General features: G+C 47.3%; 1 protein-coding gene across 8 annotated transcripts in view; it reads left to right on the forward strand.

Moving 5' to 3' along the window:
* The window catches only part of CUX2 (cut like homeobox 2), a 282,488-nt gene that overhangs the window by 179,819 nt on the left and 80,888 nt on the right, over nucleotides 1-21,781 (forward strand). For 7 of the 8 annotated variants that reach the window (XM_042911620.1, XM_042911623.1, XM_042911622.1 and 4 more), the window contains one exon: nucleotides 182-229. The exons of the other annotated variant lie outside the window; for it this stretch is intronic. In XM_042911620.1, coding sequence (XP_042767554.1) covers nucleotides 182-229 — 48 coding nt within the window. The remainder of the gene's footprint in view (nucleotides 1-181; nucleotides 230-21,781) is intronic. 8 annotated transcript variants of the gene reach the window in all.

The following is a 21,781-nucleotide window of genomic DNA, read 5'->3' on the forward strand; positions in this document are numbered from 1 at the left end:
GTGTGAGTGTATCTGTGTGTAGGTGTATATATGAGAAACCCTTATGAAATCCCACAGATGCACATCCCATGGGACACGTTTGGGAAATGCTGACCTAGGGGACAACAGTGCACTGCAAGCAGGGGCCATGGGGGTATCCCACCTGGCACTGTAGTGAACTCTTCGCTGATCTCTTTTTCAGGAAATCAGAGAGATGGTGGCTCCTGTATTAAAAAGCTTCCAAGCTGAGGTAAGACCCAAGGCCAATGGCATGTCACCAAAACATTCCCTGGTTCCCTCTCCTGTCCCACCTGGAATTGCCAGAGGAGGCCAGCAGCCTCTGGAAGCTTGGGAGAAACCCGCCTACCCCCATTGCAAACTCTGCCCCATTCTCTCTGGATCAGCCAATGGTGACATAGTAAGAATGGGTTCTCCATTCTGTTTGATGGGATTCCAGTGTCTGATCCCAAGAAATCTCCCTCTTCCTAGACTTTGTCCAGCCTTACACCAGCTCTGCTATACATAGTATCTGTGACCTTGAATGAACCACCTCACCTTCCAGGCTTGGTTTCCCATTTTTTTAAATCAAGAGGTTTGTCTTCAGTGACCTTTGCTGTCCCCGGGCATTCTGCTCTGCTTTGATTCTCTAAGGCAGTCTTACAGATAAGTCCAAACAGTTACCAGCCCGCCCTGAAATCCTCTCTACTGACCCACCATCTGAGTATAAAATCAACACTGTTCATGTTCTTTCCTGACAACCCATCGGACCCTGTTCCTTTGGCAGCAGCTGAGCTGTCTTCAGCCAGTTGTTTCTCTTGACTTCCTGGAGCCCTGTGATGAGGCCAAACCTCCTCCATTTCTCCTCTTGACTTGACTTTGTGACCAGGATTCTGAGAACGTCCACTCGTCCTGCTGGCAAGGGAGGCAGGCTAGGAAGAGAATGGAATTACACTGAGGCAGGGTAGTGGAAGGGGAAGTTGTTTGTCAAATGTTCCATCTTTAGGGGGCTCTTCTCAGTCTCCCCTGGATTTAGGCAGGACCTTGGAGGGGCTGGCCCTTCTCAGAACTCTCCGATGGTGATGTATTTTAAGTCTGTCATCCACCAAGCGCCACATTACTTTAAATCTGTCTCTTTGGAACCGCGTAAGCGCATAAGGCAATATTAAAGTAAACAATAACTGGATTTACACAAATGTCGCTGATTTCCATATTTTTCATCCCTTCATTTTATTACTGAGTTGACTGATGTGCTTATTTATTTATAGGGCCATCCAGTATTGATTCATTTGGTTGTGAGGTGCCTGAGCTGAAGGGGGAAAAACAAACCAGAAAGAAGACCAATAATGTTGGGAATTTGTTGTCATGGCTTTGTGTTTTTTTAAAAAAAGAGGTTCCCATCTGCCAAGCCCTGGTCCCATGAGGGATGCTCAGCACACAAGACCTCTCAGGCAGCTGATTCCTCTGCCCAGCCTGAAGACAGGCACTGAGCAGCGCTTTTTCAGCTGTTCCCTTGCTTGGGCTGTGGGCGGAGCTTCTCTTAGCCACTTAGAGCCTCAGTTTCCCTATCTGTTCATGGGAATAAAGACACTCCAGCCGTTTTTGTGTTGTTTTATGGACTAACTGAGATATATTGCAGGGAAGGGTTTTAATGTAATGCCTGGCACATAGAAAGCTACTGGGCGATAAAGAGCAGACTCTGGAGCCAACCTGGGTTTGAACCCTACCTCTGCCAGTTCCTCACTGTTTGACCTTATGCAGGTTACTTAACCTCTCGGTGCTTTTGTTTCCTTATCTGTAAAACTGGGTAATAATTGTACCTCCTTCATAGGGTTGTGATTGAGGAAGAGCAAAGTTAATGCCCATGGAGTGCTTAGAACATTGCCTTATGTTGATAGTCCTGGTTATTTTATTATTCCTGTTATCAGTCACCTCCAGTACAGGTTTATTTGGCCTCTGCTATGCATGGGCTGGAATCTGCCTCTTTCCCAAGTGGGTGTTCAAGGCTTTTTTCCGGAAGAAGGGGGCTTTCTGTCCCTGTAGGAAGCAGGTGTGACTTACATCATTTTTTCCATAGGAGAAAGAGTTCAGTGTTTCGTTTGGGTGATGATCCAGAGAACAATCAGTGCAGTATGGCAGAAAGCATGTACAAATCAGACTGAGGCAGGCCTAGCTTCAATCTCAGCACTGCTGCTTACCTAGCTGTGTGGCTAGGGAGAGGTTCCTTAACCTCTCTGAGCTGCAGCTTTCCTCCTCTGGCAAATGGAAGTTAATAGTAAAGATTCAAAGAACTAAGGGTGGAGGCAGTTGACACAGCGCCTGGTACACTGTTGGTACTCAGTAACTTACAGAGGGAGAGAAGGTTTTAGTTGGTCCAAAAGGGAAGACAAAGCTGAATTCTCATTTCCAAATTCATGTGACATGTTGAATTCACACTGTTTTAATAGCTGAGGATCTCCAAATAACTTCGTTAATTTTCTTAAGAGGGCTTTCCATCGTCCCTTTAATGTACCAAAAAGACTACATTTATCTGGAGTTTTATTCTTGAAACCCCTGCTTTCCTCATGATCTATTGACTAATCCATTGCAGCCGCCATGTCCCTCCCTACGCCTCCGGGGAGAAACGCCGCCAGAGAAAGGTGTTAATAAAAAGCATCTTCGTCTTCGTCCAGAACAAACTGCTCATGCACAAGCCGTTCATAATCCAAATTTGATTTTCATTTTAATTTTTTTAATGAGGGTTCATCCTTTATGCCACTTCCCTCTCCAGATCCACCAGGCTCCAGGCTCAGAGCAGAGAATTCCCAAGAGGGCATTAATCACCTCCCAGGAATATTCCCTGAGGCAAACACCATCTCAAGTCACATAAAGTAGCCCATAAAACGCCGGGGCTGAATATTCCTTCTTTCCCAGTATGGGCCTCTTGTTGAAATATAACATGTTCAACTTCATTCTTTAATTTCATTTCACCAGCCCTGGTATATACTGAATCTGGGCATCCTTTTTATCTTTTTATTCTGTATATGTGTGGGCTTTTTTTTTTCTTTTTTCTTTTTTCTTTTTTCTTTTTCTTTTTCTTTTTCTTTTTCTTTTGTGTGTGTGTGTGTGTGTGTGTGCGCGCGTATGCGTGTGCTGGTGGGAGGGGTGCAGAGAGGAAGTGAATTTGCCCTGCTGTGAATCAAGGAAGCTTTTTCTCTCTGCCTTGATTGCTTAAAGGACAGTCTTGATTCCCCCTGCTCAGGGAAACAAAGACAGCCAGAGAAGGTGGCTTAATGGAGACAGCTTGAAATGGCCAAAGTTTGAATATCCTTGCGCTCAGAGAAAAGAGCAAGACGAAAGCCCCGCTAATTACAAAAGTTGCTTTATGAAAGATAATTCAAAGCAATAATTTAGCAAACATAATCAAGTCGCACAGATGGGGTTGTTGATGGATGGATTGCAACATGCAATTAGCAGCTCTCGCAGTTACATATCATTAACCCTCCGAGCACAAAAATTATTTTCTCATTATTAGTTGAAAAGGTAAAATTAAGCTGACTAGACAGTAAAGGAACAAACTACAATTAATTACCTTCATTTATTACAGTCATTATTTTAAACTTATTTTTACTTGGAGAGAGAGATGAAAACATCTAAATTAAAAGTTTTGTTATGCTAAACCAGAGGTGAAACTTTTCTAAGGAGTGTGTGTACTGGCCCGGCCAGGAAGATGGCAGGGCCACTGTGAGATTTTTTTCTCTCTGCTTCCTTCTTCTTCCACCAGGAAGGACATGTAGCCTGAATGATGGAAAACCCTTTGGTTGAGTTGGAACAGACACATTAACCTGGGCCTGATGGAAACACTTCAGTTTGGGAACCACGGGGGCTGATGCAGAGCCTCTAATCTCCAGGGGAGACAGGAGAGCATGGCCATCAGACGTCCAGGGTCTGAGTTCCACCTGAACACTGACAAACTTATGTGACTTTGGCCAAGTGACTTCATGTCTCCGAGCCACTGTTTCCTGCACTGTGACAGCTCATAGGATTGCATGAGGTTCAGTGAAATCCTCTGTCAGGTGGCTGGCGAGTCTGATTCCCATTGTGGTGGGTGTGTTTGGTGGCATGGGGCCAAGATAGTCTCTCTCTGTTCTGTCAAGGTCTGAGGGAGCTTGTGTGGCATGACCCCCTTCTAGGAACTTAGAAACGAGACCAAGGTGCCACTTGTGAGAGACATATTCATCATCTGTTGAGTCCATGCAATCATGTGTTCACTCAACAAACCTTTACTGAAGCCCTACTGCATTCCAGGTGGTATTCTAGATGCTGGGCCTAGTGAGGGTCATGACCTCGCAGTTAACTAGACACCTGTTGATGTGGGGGAGGGCAAGTATTTGTGCAAGCCCCAGAAGGGCCTCCTTTCTGCTTGGAACCTTGCAGGTCCACTTAACAGATACTTGTGAAGCACCTACTATGTGCCAGGCTCCAAGTGAAAGCTGTGGAAGGCCCAAAGATGGTGAGACACCATCTATGCCCTCAAGGAATGTCACTAGGAGTTCGGTCCCTATGATTGAAATAATGTCCAGGAGTCATGTCAAGAGCTCACGGGAGGCCTCTTAGTTTCCTCTTAGAACTTCTGCTTCTTTTCTGAGCTTCACGTTCACACTCATCCCCTGCATAAGTGCAATGTGTCTGGCATTACCCCCTCAAGAAGTGGAGCCTGTGTCTTCATTCTTTGAGTCTGGGCCTGTGTCCACTTCAGTCACTAGAATGTGGTGGAGGTGACCCTCTTCCAGTACCAGCTGGAGGTCTTCGCTGGACTGGTGATTCTGCCTCCTGCGGCTTGCAGCCCAACCTTCATGTAAGAAGTGTGACTTGCCCGAGACCACTCTGCTGTGAGAAGCCCACCCTGTACAGAGGGGGCCTGGGGGATGACGCTCCACGCAGATGAGAGGGGCTAGGAGCACTAAGGTACCAGGCGTGAGTCAGGGAGCCACGCTGGCCGTCCAGCCCAGTGGAGCCATCAGGCCAGTGCGGCTGGGCTGCCATCTGGCTGTGGACTGCCTGAGAAATAACAAGAGAACTGCCCAGCTGAGCCCCATCAGCCCACAGAGCCATGAGAGACAATAAGAAGCCATTGTTTTGAGCCACACCATTTTGGGGCAGCTGGTTACACAGCAACAGATCACCAGAACAGCCAGGATCTGCAGACTGCCAGTTCTTTCCCTCCTTCCCCTGATCCTCAGCTCCCTTCTCCCTCTCTCCTCTCCCCTCCTTCTCTCTTGACCTTCTCCCTTTTCTCCTCCACCTCAGCTCCCTTCTCTCAGCCTTTTGTCAGATTTCCGCTCTCTCCAGACATCTTCCCCCAGCACCAAGTTCTTAGGCCTTCATCCCTTCCGAGTGCGGCCATCTCCCCTCACTCCAGAGGGAGAGTGCTGGGTGCTCCTGGAGCAGAAGCCGGGGCACACAGAAGGCACACTGCCTGCTCAGCTTCGGGCCTGGCATTGCCCTGCAGGTGCCAGGGGGGAGTGTCAACAGTTTGGATGATTTCGTCTCTTCTCCTTGTGTTTCTTCTGATGGGATTGGGGCACAACTCTGAGACAAACCCCAATGGCTAAAGGTCAGAGCAGATGGAAGGTCTGTTTGCAGAGGAGCAGAAAGGTAGTGGTGAAACAGGGGTTTGCAAGGAAGCAAAAGGTGGAGTCTCACTGCCTCCCCTGTAGGCCATTTAGGTGGCAAAGCAAAGCTCGGTGCCCCCCAGCTTGACAGCTCCACCTCGGTGAGTGTTTGTTAGCTGAGTTGATGACTCAACCAGTCAGCCAACCAACCAACAAATGGATATGTTTAACTCTAGTCCAGTTAGATGTCCTCCACTGTGCCATCTGTCAAATGGGATGGGGACACTTTTCCCCCTGGTTCACATGGGTTTCGGGCGTGCCACCATGGTTGGAGATGTAAGATATCATAACCTGCTGTAGTTCGAAGCCTTACAGACACTTCCCTGCAGACTTCACCCAGCCAAAGGTGCCCAACACTCTCTACCCTGAGTGCCTCTCACTTTCGTGATGGGCAGAGAGCTGGGAATTCTCTTCTTTTGACCACATCCGCCTACCAGGATCTTGTGATTGATCAGACCCAGGCCAGGATGCCCACAGTGCCCCTTCCTGATCTGGGTATCACTAAGCCTCATTGCCCACTGTTGTCAGTAAGCAGCCAGGCTTGGCACCGAAGGTGGGCCTTGCCTTTGTTAGAGAAGCCTCCCGAGGTGACTTTTATTGCATGCTACTATATACTGCATACTTTCTAATGGTTATATCATGTGTTTTTCATAAGATTTCTAATCAGGGAGAGGTTCTGTGATTAGTCCCTTTTACAGATGAGGAAACTGAGGCACAGAGAGGAGAGGACCAGCATTTCATCTAGAGCCCAAGTCTGTACCTGAGGCAGGGAAAGAAGCTAGGGGGCATGGATTCAGGCCCAGGAGGGTGGTGTGGGATCAGAAAAGTCCTTAGGGCAGAAACCCAAGGCCAGTGGGCCCCAGCATTATCTGGCCCCTGCCTGCCACTCACCTCGAGCAGCAGGCAGCCTAACTTGTTCCTAGCTCAGAGTGTTTGTACTCGCTATTCCCTCTGCCTGGAATGCTCTCCCTGGACCATCTTTTTGCCCGATTCACTCCTTTCAAGTGTCAGATCCTCAGGGAATAAGGAAGCCCTCCCTGACCAACCCTGCACCCTGGTCAGTCTTGGACACCACCCCTCCCACCCCTGCCACCTTTCACAGCACAGCCCTTGTACTTGTCCACCATGACACTTAGCATAAGTCATCTTTACAGGCACCAGATCATTCAAGGCCTTGGGGCTACTTTAAGGGCTTTGGCTGTGACTCTGAATTAGGTGAGAGCCATAGGAGACTTTATAGTAGAGCGGGGACCAGGTCTGACTCAGGTTTCAGTAGGATCCCTCCAACTGCTAATCAGATGGCATGGAGGCACGGTGACTGAGAGGAGGGGGCTGTACCCCTCTTACACCACCTCCATCCAGTGCCCAGAGCCTGAGGTCATCATTGGCTTTGACATTGTCTGTTCCAGCCCTGAACACTGGGGATCATTTTTCCCTCCCAGGCAGTCATGGGCAAGGAAGGGAGTCCTAACCCAGGACAAGATTCTGAACAGGTCAATCTGTGTTCCTGCAGGCAAGCTGCCTGAGAAAGACATGGAGGGGGACCTCACAGTTCAGATCACCTGAGACAAACATATGTCTTCCTACCTAGGCCACAACCCCCCAGCCCTACGTGCCATGCCCTAATTTGGTCCCTGTGCTCCCCTTTGTTTTGCACGTGCCTACAGGACTCCTGCCATTCCCTTTGAGCTGAAGTTTAATTTCAGGGCCTTTTTTTTTTTCTTTTTGCCTTTTCACATTATTTGCTCATCCAGCTATTTTTGATGTCTTAACTCTCTTGCTCCCCAAACTACCCTTTCTCAGTGGCTCCCAGCACTGTCATGACCATCCTTTGTAAGTGAGGCCTCCTTAGGGTGACAACTGACATTAGACACATGTAGTCCTGACCAGCCAGTAAGACCAGGAAGAAATTGCCTTGCTGACCAGAAGGACCCACGGGAAAGACAAGCACTGGGGACAAGCATAGGTTCTAGAGCCAGGTTGGCGCTGGCTTGCATCCTAGCTCTCTGCTTCCTGGCTGTGTGACCCTGGGCAAGTCACTAAATCTCTCTGGGCCTTGGTTTTCTTGTTTTCTAAGTGGAGATAATAATAGTACCCACCTCATAGGGTGCATATGAGGATTAATTGAGTCAATACATGAAAAACCCCAGGAGCAAAGCCCAGCATATGTAGTGAGTGCTCCTTGAACTTAAGTTGGCATTTCAAGTGGACGAGTTGAGACTTGTCTCATCACATTTATTCCTCCCACAAGCCTCATGAGTAGGCTTCTGGTCTCACCCATTTCTCGGGTGAGGTAACTGAGACTCAGCAGCCAGCATGTGGTGGTGAATAGCTTAGTCTGGATTTTTAGCCAGCAAAGCTTTTGAGCCTTTAGTAAAGCCTCTCACGTTTCACTGCCTCTCAGCGACACAGTGAGAGAGGTGCTGCTGGTATCGTCCCCTCTTACAGGTGAGAAATTGGGTCTCAGAGAGGTTGGCCGCCGGTCTAAGCTCACACAGCTCTTCACCAACAGAGCCGAGTCTGGAAGATGGAAACCTCAGTTTGGAGGGCTAAACAGAGGCATGGCGGTACAGGAAACACCGAGGATGTGGACTCTAGATTGAGGGCCAGAATTGGACACTTGCAGGTGGTTAGGGCTGGGGAGGACCTCATCACTCAGCCGGATGCAGGCCTTTCAGATGTGACTTTGCTGAGCTTTTTCAGACAGAATCCACCAGGGAAGCCCAGCCCATAAAGGGAGCTGGGATTCAAACCCAGGTCTGCACACTCAGCCCAGAACTTGGCATATAGAAGTGGCTCTGTAAACAGGGTGTCGCTCGCAAGATGCAATGAGAGGGACTTCTGTCCCTCCCACTGCCCCCAGCTTGCACATGTACACACACTCTCCCTACTCCCTCCTCTTTGATGACTTAATAACTTTGATGGCACAAGTCTCCTTGGCTTCCATAATGAGTCTTGCCCCTTTGGTTTTACCCTGACCAGCTTGGGGTAAAACTTAGAATGAGCTGAACATCCTTCTGAATTTAATATTAAGAACGCACCAAAGCATCATTGAGCCTGTCACGCTGCATTACAACCAAATTAAGAACCAGCAGCGATCCTCTTTCATTCGGTATCATATGCCTTATAAAGTAAATTATTAATGCTTTTTTCCCCCCAGTTAAGCAGTTATTTGCAGTTGTTCCGGGTATTTCTCATTAGAAATAACATCATCTAAAGAACGATATTGATTGATTTTTTTTAATCTTGGAATCATGGACGTGAACCACATATTTATATGACATTCCCTTTAACTAGAATTCTCATGCTTTATTTTTATATTATTGATCTTTTTGACACGAATTGCTTTTTGGCCTTGTGTGAACGTTGTAAGCTTTCCGCCTGCAGAGGAATGGGTCGGCGTCTGGGCCAGGCTGGGAAGAGTGATCGCTCCAGCGGTGTGGCGGTAACATTCCCGCACATTTAACAACAATTAGTCTATGCTGACGCCATGGTAGGCTTTCTTGTATGAAAATTTACAAGCCTTTTAATGGACTGCATTATGGAAGGCCATGCGGGGCCAGTCGGCGGGGAGGTGAGGCCGCCAGGCGCGCATCCATCTCGTGGCGCTGTCAGCCAAGTGTCTGTTAGCGCTCATGTCTGCCTGGGGGTGGCAGGGAGCAAAGCAGAAGCTACCGCAGCCGCTAGCCCACAACACCAGCAGTCACTCCTGCGTCCATCCAGTAGATCTTTGTTGAGCACCTACTATGTGCCAGACATGGATGGTGCAAGATGCCGGGGCTGAGGTGGTGAGCATTCTTATTCACTCATGTTCAGAATACAGTTGAGCACCTGCTGTCTGCCAGGAACAATGCTAAGCACGCACAGTGAGAGGGTGAACACAAATTACTTATTCATCAGGCGCCCTTGGTGGAGTGGAAATGACATAAGCCTAGATTTGCACCTGGGTTCAAATCCCAGCTCTGTCCTTTGGCGCGGTTTTTAGTTTCCCTGACTGTAAAATAGGGATGGTAACAGTCCCCACCCCCAGGGAGGCTGGGAGGATCCATGCAGATAAAGAGCTTGATGTGGGGTAAACCTCCCAGAGGCGGGACTGTAGAATCATGATCATTTAGTGTTGTTGCCCTTTACTCTCCAGCCAGCAGTCCCTAGAACACCTATGCACACCCCTGCTTCCCTTTTCAGTTCCACTGAGACCTTCACTCTACAGCAGACACTTATTTGGCACTTGTTGTGTACCAGGGTGGGTGCCAGGCTCTAGAGATACGGCAGTGAGCACCCCGGGTTCTGTTCCTCATGACACTCACGGCCTAGTGGGAGAGACAGACAGATGGACACACACCCCTTGGTGCCGCTGACAGTCACGGCTGTGATTGAGTTTCACATGACCAGGATGTGGAATGGGAGAGATTAAACTAGCCCACTCATTCCCTCATTCAAAAACTATTTCCTGAGCGTCTGCTATGTGCAGACCCTGTTCGGGGCCCTCGGGACACGACAGGTTACAAGAGAGACAGGGCCTGTGTCCCTGGGGAACTCAGAGTACATTGGGGCACAAGGCACATTTGCATCGTACACATAAGTTACTTGAAAGGCAACATAGTGCAGTGGTTAAGAGCACAGTTCTGGAGCCAGACAGCCTGGGTTCAAACCTCTGCTCTGCGGCTTGCTAATTGTATGACCTGGGGCAAGTTATTTTTCTCTCTGTGCACCTTGATTCCTTCATCTGTAAATGGGACTCTTTATAGTCCCTATCTTACAAGGTAAGTGTGAGGATCAATTGAAGTTATAGATGGAAAGGTTTAAAATAATGGTGCAAAGAAAGTGGAGATGGGTATCAGAGGCTAAGCCCTGACCGTGGTTATGGCGACGAGTCTGATTCTGATTCTAAAATCATCCAGCAGTGTATTAACTAACTACAGACATGCTGAATGCTGCCAAGGCAAAATGCAGTTGCACCCAAAAGGCCCCATGCTTGCCTTCCCTTTGTTCTAGCTCAGAGGCCTGAACTGCATGACCCCCTAGGGTTATTATTACCATGGTGGGGCCCTTGAAGTGCCATCCCCAAGTTTAGGTACTACAGCAGGAACATTCCTGGATGGGAGTGTCCTCTGTGAGGTGAGCCCTGCAGGAGGCCCTCATCACAGTATCACAGTCAGCCCTCCTTTTGCCCTGAGTGGCAGGAATGAGGCCCAGAGAGGGTAAGAAACCCCCCTAGGGTCACACAGCCAAGAAAAGGACCCGGATGCATTTTCAGGTCCATGTAATCCCCATACCTAGAGTGGCCTCAGTCAGGCAGCTAATGAAAGCAAAAGCACTGGATTTGGAGTCTCGAAAAACTGGGTCCAAGCCCCACCACTGCCTCTTGGCTGTGGGGCCTTGGGCAGGTCACTTCACCAGCCTCAGGCTCTTGCCCTGTAAAATGGGTTCTTATAATGCCCACCTTGTTTGTTCGGGGGAAGGTGGGAGAGACAGGCAGATCACCACATGGTCACCAAGCATAAAGGAAACCGTTTCCTCTAAGTAACTGGCAGCATCCTTCCATCTAAGGCTTTGCTATTTAAAGTGTGGTCCATGGACCAGCAGCATCTGCATCACCTGGGTAGAAATGCAGTCTTGGCCTCCCAACATCCTGCCCCAGATCTCCTGAATCAGAATCTGCAGTTGAACAAGGTGCTTTAGTGTGATTTGCATGCACACTGAAGTTTGAGATGTTCAACCTTAGATCAGCCCAATGGCTTTCAACCCTGACTGCCCAGAGGGATCTCCTGAGGGCTTTAAAAAAAAAAAAAAAAAACACTGAGACCTGGGTCTCACCCCAGAGAGGCCAGCATTCTTGGTCTGGTATGAGGCTTGGGCATCAGGATTTTAAAAGCTTCTGCTGGAATTCTAGCGTTTGAGGAGTTCTGCCCTAGAAGCTTACCATCTACTGGAGAAGCCAGACACATGGAAATAACCAGTGGTGTGCTGATAAATGCTGAACAACAGGCGGGGGTGGGGGTGGGGATGGGGGAGGGAGGTATCTGGATCCTCTCCCGCTTTCCATGGTGTAAATACTTCCACGGTGGCCAATTTCAAGCTGCCAACATGGAATTGGGAAGACACGCACAGTGGCACTCATGTAGTATCTCACCACGCAGATGTAATAGATGTAAGGAACTCAGAGCACAGAGAGTAGTGAAATGTAATCAAATAATTAGGAAGTCGTGAGTGCTGAATATGTATGTCCTTTCTTCCCCCACTTTTTTTTGGCAAAATACATGTAACTTCAAGTTTATACCGTCTGAACCATTTTTAAGTGTACAGTTCAGTGGCATTAAGTACGTTCACACTGTTGTGTAACCATCACCACCATCCATTTCCGTAACTTTTTTCATCCTCCCAAACTAAAACTCCATACCCATTAAAACAATAACTCCCCATTCCCCACCCCTGGCAACCACCATTCTTGTTTCTGAATCTCATTTTGGCTACCCTGAGTAATTTATAGAAGTGGAACCATGCAGTTGTTGTAGACTTTCTGTGGCTGGCTAATTTCGTTCAGCGTAACGTCCTCAAGATTCTTCCATTTGTGGTATCATTATTTTTAATATAAATTATTTATTATAATTGTAGGTTCATTTGATTTAATTTTTAATAATGGCTATGTTTAACAACCAGCTTGCAAAATTCCTGAAAATTTAGCAATCGGCTTTTGCAAGCTGCTACAGGCAGCCCCTAGCACACCACTAGAAATAATCCTTGTACCACGTGAGAACAGAGTCACAAATGGCAGGCTTTAGAGGTCAGCAAACTATGGCCCTTGGGCCACAGCCTGTTTTTATAAATAAAGTTCTGTAGGAACACAGCCATGCTCATTCATTTATATGTTGTCTGTAGCTGCTTTCCTATCACAACAGCAGAGTTCAGTAATTGCAACGAACCTGCAAAGCCAAAAATATTTATTATCTGGCCCTTTGCTGGAGTAGTTTGCTGACCCCTGCTTTTAGGTGTACAGGGTGTAGAAGAGAGTAAATTGACTTATTCATTTATTTAGTCGGCAAATATTTACAGAGCACCTTCTGTGTGCCAGGCACTGTTCCAGGCACAGGTGCAAAGAAGACAAAGTCCATCCCTCCCAGAGGTGACCTTCTGAGGGAAGACAGACATAATTCAGGTACTCACACAACAAGTAAATATAGTATGATTACCATCTGCAGAAGGAGCTGTGACAAGGAACTTCATGGGGCTATGAGAGCATCCTGGGATGTCAGGGAGGGCTTCCAGGAGGAAATGAATTATGAACTAAAGCAAGAGTAGGAATGTTAAGATGTGGCTAAAACTCTAGGAAAGGAGGAATGGTATTCCAGGTAAAAGGAACAGTATGTGCAAATGCCCTGAGGCAGGAAGGAAGTGAGACTTTCGTGGGCTAAAAGCCAGGGAGAAGTATCCTAAGTGCCCAGGCCCTCACCTGTGCCCTGGCCTCTGTCACCCCCAGATTCACCCTGCCAAGCACATCATCACCTTGAACCAGGCTCACCCTGGCACACTGGCACCCATTACCTCCCCACCCTCAAAGGCCACTTCCTAAAGTCTCCTCTCTTTCCACTCTTCTGGCCCTAGAGCCCACACTACAACAGACAAAGGTCTCTCATTTATTTCTTCTCTGAGGTTTATAAACTCCTGCCCTGTAATAAAATTATTCCCAGCACAAGCACAAAATAATAACAATTAAAATGCATAAAATCAAATATTCGTAGAGACCAGCAAAGATTAAGGTTATCCAAATCCTATGTCCCAGAACCAAGCAGGGACCCTGCCCTGAGACCCAGGGACTGAGACACAGAGATGAGGCCAGGGGGCAGGAGGATATTTCCATTGATTGAGCACCTACTGGGTGCCACACTCAAGGCTGGTTGTCTGATATCTGGGATGTTGTGGAGTACTCTAGAGAATTCTAAAACAGAGATGATTGCATTTCTTTTATAAGGAGGAGACTGACACTCAGAGGTTGAGACATCATGATCACCTAGCCACCAAGTAGAAGAGCTGGAATTTGAACCCAAGTGTGTCTGCATGAGTCCTCGTGGGCTCATTCCTGCAGCAACATGGAACACAGTTGGAGGGTCTTTCTCACTCACATCACAATCTAGTGCTGGGGGATGGGGGATGGGGACTGTTCAGTACAGTCATTCAGGGATCCAGACATGTCATGTCGTCTGGCTCTGCCCTCCACTGTGTCCTGGAGTGTCCCCTTCATTTGGCCGATACACAGGCGGGGGTGGAGAAAGCATGGCGGGTCTCAGGAAGTTTTCAAGGTCCAGACCTGGAAGGGGCCACATTATTTTTGCCCACATTCCTTTGGCCGGAACTCAATTATAACACTATATCCAGTTTCAAGGGAGGCTGAAAATAGAGTCTACCATTGTGTGCCTAAGGCGGGGAGAAAAACCCAGGATTATGTGAGCATATAACTCTGCTGCACTGTGGACTCCCTGCTTGATGGAGCACCTCCCTCATTAGCTGTTGGCAAACAGGATGGAGCCCAGAAAACGGCTTTGTACACAGTAGGCCCATACGTTTTGGACAGATGAGCGGAAGATGGAATTCATGGGCCTGCCAAATCCAGGGGTGCAGCAAATCAAGAGCAAGGAAGCATTTTAATGGTTTGTCCGGTGTTCTATCCTACCGTGCATCCTGTTCTGTGCTGGACTGGCTAAGGAAAGAAGTGAGCTCTGTCCAACAAGAAGGCCAGGTCACCCGTTAGCAGCCCACATTCACCGTTCACTAAGAAATAAAGCAACTGTGAAGTAGGAGGAAAACGTCCTACATGTGCCATGGAGAAAGTGATTATTTTGTAGGCAGGCAATAGAGAAGACTTCCCAGAGGAGGTGAGGTCCCCGCTCAGGTTAGGAAGATGGATAGAATGGAACACGGAGGATAAGACGTGGCGGTAAGAGCGCAGGCCTTGGCATCAGGCAGATTTGGGTTTGAACCCCAGTTTGGTCACTGGAGAGGTGAGCTTGGGCAAGTCACTTACCCTCATTCCAAGCTTCAGTTTCTTTATCAATAAAATGGTGCCAACTGTACAGGTTTGTCATGAGGTTTAAATGAGATGGTTGCTTAGCTAAGTGCATAGCACACAGAAAGCTTAAAATGAAGCGTAATCATTCCTCAAAGGCTGTTGAGCAGGCAATGCCACTAAGCCTATCTGGAGCTACAATATGCGGAGACTGGAGGAGAAGACAAGGCTAGGAAACACATTTGGGTGTGACAGAGGGGCCCTGAATGCCAAGCTGAGTCTGTGCTTTGTTTCATGGGCAGAGGAGGTGCCACAGAGTCCCTTTTGGTATATAAGGACAGCAGCACCAGAAGCCTTTTCTAGAAAGACCCCTCTAGAGGTGTGTGAGGTAGAGAGGGTTGATTCAAGAGTCTAGATTTGGGGCATTTGAGACATAAAACAATAATGGTGTCCTGGCCTGAGGCAGGGGCAGGAAAGTGGCAAAGACAAGCCTGGTGTGAAAGAGCTTGGAAGTGGGGCCCAGTCTTGACGCGACAGATGGAGATAGAAGCTCTGGAGGGCAACAGGGTGTGACCCCCATTAGAGAAAGAGGTGGAGGCAGAGCTGGTTTTGGGATCTTGGGAAAACAAGCCCCGTTGGTTTGAACACCCAGCTTCTAGGAGCCAGGGACCTCTGGACTCAACCCCAGCTCTGCCTCTCACCAGCGGTGTGATCTTGAGCAGGTGACCTGCCCTCCCATGCCTCATCTCCTTCACCTGGAAAATGAGGATAATATTTGTCCCTCCCTAAAAGGGTTGTTGCCAGAGGATTCCATAAGACTATGCCTAGCACATGGTAGGTGTTCAACAAATGGTCCCTGTTCTCCCCATCATTTTTCCTATTGAGTCAGACCAAAAACTGGATTAAGAAAGGATGGATGCTGGACCAGCAGGTTCCTCAGAAACTCTGCAGGCTGTGAGGATACTATTGCTAATAACAACTTCAGTAACCACAGCAGCTGCCAAACCCCCCTATGTGCTCAGTATGTGCCAGACATTCTTCTAGACTCTCTACAAGTACTGGCCTTTAACATCATTGCTACAACCCTCTGGGATAGAGATTGTTTTGTGCCTGTTGTAGAGATCAGCATACTGAGGCATGAAGTCTAAACAGCTAGGAGGTTGGGTGAACAGCCCAGGAGCTTCAGTTTATGAAGATCAGATCTTTCTGGGAGGTGTACTCCAGACACCAGTCCCAGCTATTAACCCCTTGCCCTGGGGTGAGACAGGGAGAGAGAGCATCTCAAAGAAGACAGAGGATTAGAGGTTGCAACCTGATTAATATTGGTTCAAGAGAAATGCCCAGATTTTATTTTATGGTCTACTTAATTGTGTGAGACCTGGATTCACATTCTGATCTTCCACTTGACTAGCATCTTTTTTTAATGTTTATTTATTTTGAGAGAGAGAAGGAGAGAGAGAGAGAAAACGAGTGGGAGAAGAGCAGAGAGAGAAGGAGAGAGAGAATCCCAAGTAGTCTCTGTGCTGTCAGCACAGAGCCCAACACAGGGCTCAATCCCATGAATCATGAGATCATGACTTGAGCCAAAAATCGAGAGTCGGATGCCTAACCAATTGACCCAGGCACCCCTAGCGTCTTTTTTTTTTTAATATTTTTTTATTTTTGAGAGAGAGAGAGAGCACAAGCGGGGGAGGGACAGAGAGACGGTGACACAGAATCCAAAGCAGGCTCCAGGCTCTGAGCTGTCGGCACAGAGCCCAACGTGGGGCTCAAACCCATGAACTGTGAGATCATGACCTGAGCCGAAGTTGGATGTTCAACCGACTGAGCCACCCAGGTGCCCCACCCCTAGCATCTTTGAGTTATAAAAAGTGTTTTAAATCTCTGTGCTTTAATTTTCTTTCCTATAATAATTGCGAAGATAATTGACAAATAATAATTGCCAAAAAAAAAAACACAAACATTGCCTTGTAAAAGCAGCAAAACCTTTCCATCATCCAAGACAAGGAAAGGTCATTGTGTTCATTCCTGTCTTCCTGACAGCTTGACTCTGAGTTATCCTGGACAGAGAGCTGTTGTGCAGGGCTTCTGAGCCTTTGCACATTCTGTTCCCTTCTCCCAGAATGCTTTTCCTCCATAAGCTCCCAGGCAAATCCCTGCTTGTCCTTCAAGGCTCCACCCAAATGTGACCTTGGCTGTGAGACTTTCTGGTCCTCCAGGTCCCTATCTTCACCTGTGTCCCCTAGGCCGTTCTGCCACCCCCTCTGGATAGGCCTCTTTCATTAGACAGGGATGTGGTTTTGACATCTCTGTCTCTTCCAGAAAGGAGGTATCACAGAATCCAGCTCCATTGTTTTCCAGATTAATTTACCCAGTGCTCTCTGCCAGCAGCCCAGGTGAGCTCTTAAGAAGGCAGACACGTGACAGGCCTCTCTGCTTATAACCCTCCAGTAACTTCCAGGGAACCTGGAATGAAATCCAGACCTCTGACCACCACCAGTGAGGCCCTCTGCCACTCATCCTGTAGCTTCTCTCTCATCCGGTCCCCTTCCCTCTTTGCATCCTTTACGCACTTTCTTGAAAGCATGCTCTCTCCACCTCAAGGCCTTTGCACCTGCTCTTCCCTCTGCCTGATGCTCTCTCCCCACCTATTTTGTCCGCTTAATGCAGGGGCTCTCAACCTCAGCACATCTGACATTTGGGGCCAGATAATTCTGTGTTGCGAGGGCTGTCCCCTGCATTGTAGACTGTTGAGTAGTAGCCCTGACCTCCACCTATTTGATGCCAGTAGTATCCCTCTCCTCAGGTGGACAGCCAGAAGTGTTTGCAGACAGTGTCCCCTGAAGGGCACAATTGCTGAGAACCACTGACATAAGGCCTACACGTCTTTCAGATTGCTGTTCAAATGTCACTTTCTCAGGAGAGGCTCTGTGACTTCCCAAATTTAATCAAGCCTCCTCATTACATACGCTCATGGCATCCTACATAATATTTAGCCTGACTTATAATTATATATTTATTTGTCTATTCAAATAATGCTTGTCCCTCCCTAACCAAAGGAAAGAGAGTGCACTCTGTAGACTATTTTGTTCCCAGGTCCAACACAGAGCCTGACACACAATGGTTGCCACATAAGTATTTATTACATGAATGTTGACATATAGTAATATTGGCAAACATTGCTATGATGGTTTCCATGTTCCAGGCAGCATTCTAAGCACTTTACAGATACCAGTTCATTATTCCTCATGACCACCTATGGGGCAGATGCTATCAAAATTTTACAAATGAGAGGAATGAGGCACAGAGAGGTTAGGTAACTTGCCCAAGGTCACACTGCTCATCAGAGGCAGAAACAAGATTTGCACCCAGGCAGTCTGACTCCAGAGTCATTTACTTTAACCATTATTTACTAAGCACCTACTGTGTGCCAAGCAATGGGGATATAGCAGTGATTAAGAGGTACATAACCTGTGTGTGTGTGTGTGTGTGTGTGTGTGTGTGTGTATGCAGGTATCCCACTCAGTTCCAGAAAGGTGGCTCTGTTTACAGGTGCAGACACAGAGAGGCTGAGATGCTGAGCAAGGTCACACGGCCAGTTGGCAGCAGAACACCTCTCTGTTCCAGGCCTTACATGCTTACACGTCCATGGGTAGGGACACTTTGACAATTTAACCAGTCAATTATAATAATATTTTTCTCCTGGAATGTTTAAACAAAAAAAAAGTTGGCTTGCCAAGGTATAATCATGGCTCAGAGGCCAACCTGACATTAGTTATTAATTAGGCCATTATGCATTCCACAGTGATAATTGCTTTGCTGCAAAGTCACCAAGCATGAAACGGACCCGGCACAGAAACGCAATCTATCAATCTGAGAAGTCGCAGCCTAGTTGCGTTCTCTCACCTTGAGTCGGGTGTACACCATAGCAGGAAACAAAAAGAAATTAATGATACATCGATAGGCAATAGCAAGCCAGACCTTTCCCCGTGCCACCCCAGGAGATCAGATGCCTGGGCTCAGGGACAGCATCTGAGTGAGGTTTTATCAGTGAAAATGGACATTTCTCTTTGATCTCCTAGACGGTAGAAATCTGTTCATCTCCTTTCCTTTTTTTTTTTTTTTCACCTTGTTATTTAGGAGGAGAGGAAAAAAGCCATCTCTCTGCCATCTGTTTGCCTCGCCTGTTGCTTTTTGTAATGAGTAGGGTGGGGGCACAGCAACACTGGGGCTTCCTGGGCCATCAGGAGTAATCCCGTATGTCTGTGTTCTGTCTCAGTCTAGGTCTTGTCCCAGGCCTTGGTGGGGGAGGGAAGGAGACCCCCAGCCCCTTCTGAGCCTCGGAGTGGGAGGCGTTGGTGTTGAGGGCAGCTGGAGGCCCGTTTTTAGAGAAAGCCTTGGAGTGCAAAAAACAAACATCCACTCAAGCTAGCCTTCACAAAGAGAATTTATTACTACGTTAGCTGCGATGATATTTATGAGACATCTGTTGTATGCCAGACACACAGTTGTGCCATTTAATCCTTATAGGAGTCTATAAGGAAAGAATTGGTATTCTCCCCATTTTACAGAAGAAACTGAGGCTCATCAAGTTGAGGTGACTTGCCCAGAGTCCTTCAGCTAGTGATGGAGCTGGGATTTGAACCCAAGTTCATGAGCACAGCACTCTCCTGAGACCACATGAGAGGCCAGAGAAAGCACAGCTGGACTGCCCAGAGGTGAACAAGGAACCAGGTGAGCCAAGAAGCAAGGAGGGCACTTCTGCTGCAAGGGGCAGAGTCCCTTACCCTTCCCGCTCCCTAGGCTGGCTTTCTTGCACATGTTAGAAAGTGGCACCTGTTACAGCCATCTCAGCCTCCGGGTTCACCCCACAGTCACCGAAGCTCAGACAAATCAAAATCAACCAGTCTCAAATTCAAACTCCTGGGGTAATGAAGATCATTAGCCTAGCTTGTGACCAGTGTCAGCCGGGTGCAGTCAGCTGTGGACAGGAAGATGCCTCAGTACAAACATCAGCTGCTGTGGCCCATCTCAGGTAGAAGAAAGATCATAGACTAGCCAGCTGGCTGTCAGGCCTCATCCAGCCTCTCGCCAGTTTTGTCCATCCATGCTTCCCACCACCCACCTCTCCCTCTTATCTTACCCCTTCACATCGTGGAGCCACTGCTAGGTTCCTGCAGGTGTTTGTGGTTTTGCTCTTGGAGGAATGGTAGAGGGATTCTCAGCAAAACAGAGAGGGAAGACAGGTGTCTACCTCGGGGTGTAGAAAGCCCTGAAAGTGTGCAGATCTCCACCACCCTAAGCATCTATATATTTTGCCCCAAAGTCAAGACAAAGAAAATCATGCGGCTGAGAATGAATTGCTTCTAGTTCTTGCCCATCAGAGCCAGGCTCTGTTGCCATTTTGTTTCATTCTTTCACGTGATTCGCCTACACCAAGACCTTACGTACCCCCTAGGTTCTCTGTGGAAGGAGAGTCAAAACCAGCGAGCCCTGCTCCAATAGTTGAGAGTTTACTTCCAATCCAAACAAGACGGCAGCCAAGCCTGGATGAAAACTTCCCCCGTTGGCTCAGCTTCTCCATGGCACCTCCAGCCTACGTTGCAGTCTCCCACCGGGCCCATGAGGGCCAGGTGGAGCAGTTTGCTGTTTCTGTGACACATTGACCACCAGAGCTTGGGATGGCCCGCTTACCTGGACCACCCCTTAAATTAAGCGATCACACTGAAATGTTCCTGACTTTTTAGCAAACTCAGCTACACAACCTCTTGGGAAGTTCTTCTCAGAAGCTGACTCCTTGTAGTGTGAAGGAAGACTTGGATGTCTCCGTTCTAAATGTTTCCTTTCCAAGGTACAAGGTGGGGAGACCTTGACATTGCGAAAAGTAGTGAGAAGACCATATTCTCCTTCTTCTCTTAATGGGGGAAGGCATAATCATTCATCAATTCAACAAATATTTGTTGGACTTCTACTACATTCCAGACGCTATTCTAAGCAGTGAACAAAATATTCTTGTAAGGTATGACAGATTGATAACAGTCTGCTGTTTGTGGAGAACCTGTTCACTTTGATTTAGACCCAGCTGCATTTATTCATTCATTATCTTATTTAATCCTTCTAACATAGTTACTATTATTATCACCATTTTACAGAGGAGGAAACTACTACTTGGAAAGGTTAGGTGACTTTCGTAAAGTCACAGTAGCAAGTAGGTAGTGGAACTGAATCCAGCTGGTATCCTTCTAGACCAGGGACTGGCAAATTACAGCCCACTGACCCAGTCCAGCTGGCTGCCTATTTTTGTAAATAAAGTTTTATTGCACACAACCATGCGCATTCACCAGAGCAGAGTTCAGTAGTTGCAACAGAGACCATTTGTCCCACAGAGCCAAAAATATTTACTCTCTGGCTCTTTACAGAAAAAGTTTGCTGATCTGTGTTCTAGATCAGACTTGTAAATTTCAAGTGTTCAAATTTGACTCCAAGAATGTGTATCTTCCTACAATCATTTCTTTCTTTCTCTTTCCTTCCCTCTCTTCTTCTCTGTCTTCCTTCCTTTTACTCTTTAGTATGGAAAAATTCAAAACCACAAAAACAAAGCAAATAAAATAATGAGTCATGTGGACCCAGTTTCAACAACTGTTGGCTCATAGGCACTTGCCTCTCACACCTCTGGATTATTTTGAGGCAAGCCCAATTCATTGGATCATTTCACTTCTAAATATTTTAGTGCATACATCTAAAAAATTAAAAAAAACCTTTTCAAACATTAGTACAATATCATCTTATATTTTTTAACAGTTTTTTAAATTGAGATGTTATTGACATGTAGCTTTATATTCATTTCAGGTGTGCTATGTGTAGCTATTGCTAAGAGATGACCACAGTTAGGTGTAGTTAATGTGCATAACACACATGGTTACTCTTTTGTTTAACAGTAGTTTCTTATTATCATCCAATATCCAGGCAACGCTTCAGTGTCCCTGATTGGCTCCTCAGTTTTTAAAAAAAAATTTTTGATCCATATCAGGACTCATACAGGACCCACACATTGGGATTGGTTGATGTACCTCCTAGTATGGCAACCCAGCTGTCCTGGTTGGACTGGGATACAGAACTTTTGGGTTGTAAAGCTGGGAAGGACCTGAGG

This window comes from Panthera leo, chromosome D3 (genome assembly GCF_018350215.1).
Source record: "Panthera leo isolate Ple1 chromosome D3, P.leo_Ple1_pat1.1, whole genome shotgun sequence".
In the NCBI taxonomy this organism is placed as follows: domain Eukaryota; kingdom Metazoa; phylum Chordata; class Mammalia; order Carnivora; family Felidae; genus Panthera; species Panthera leo.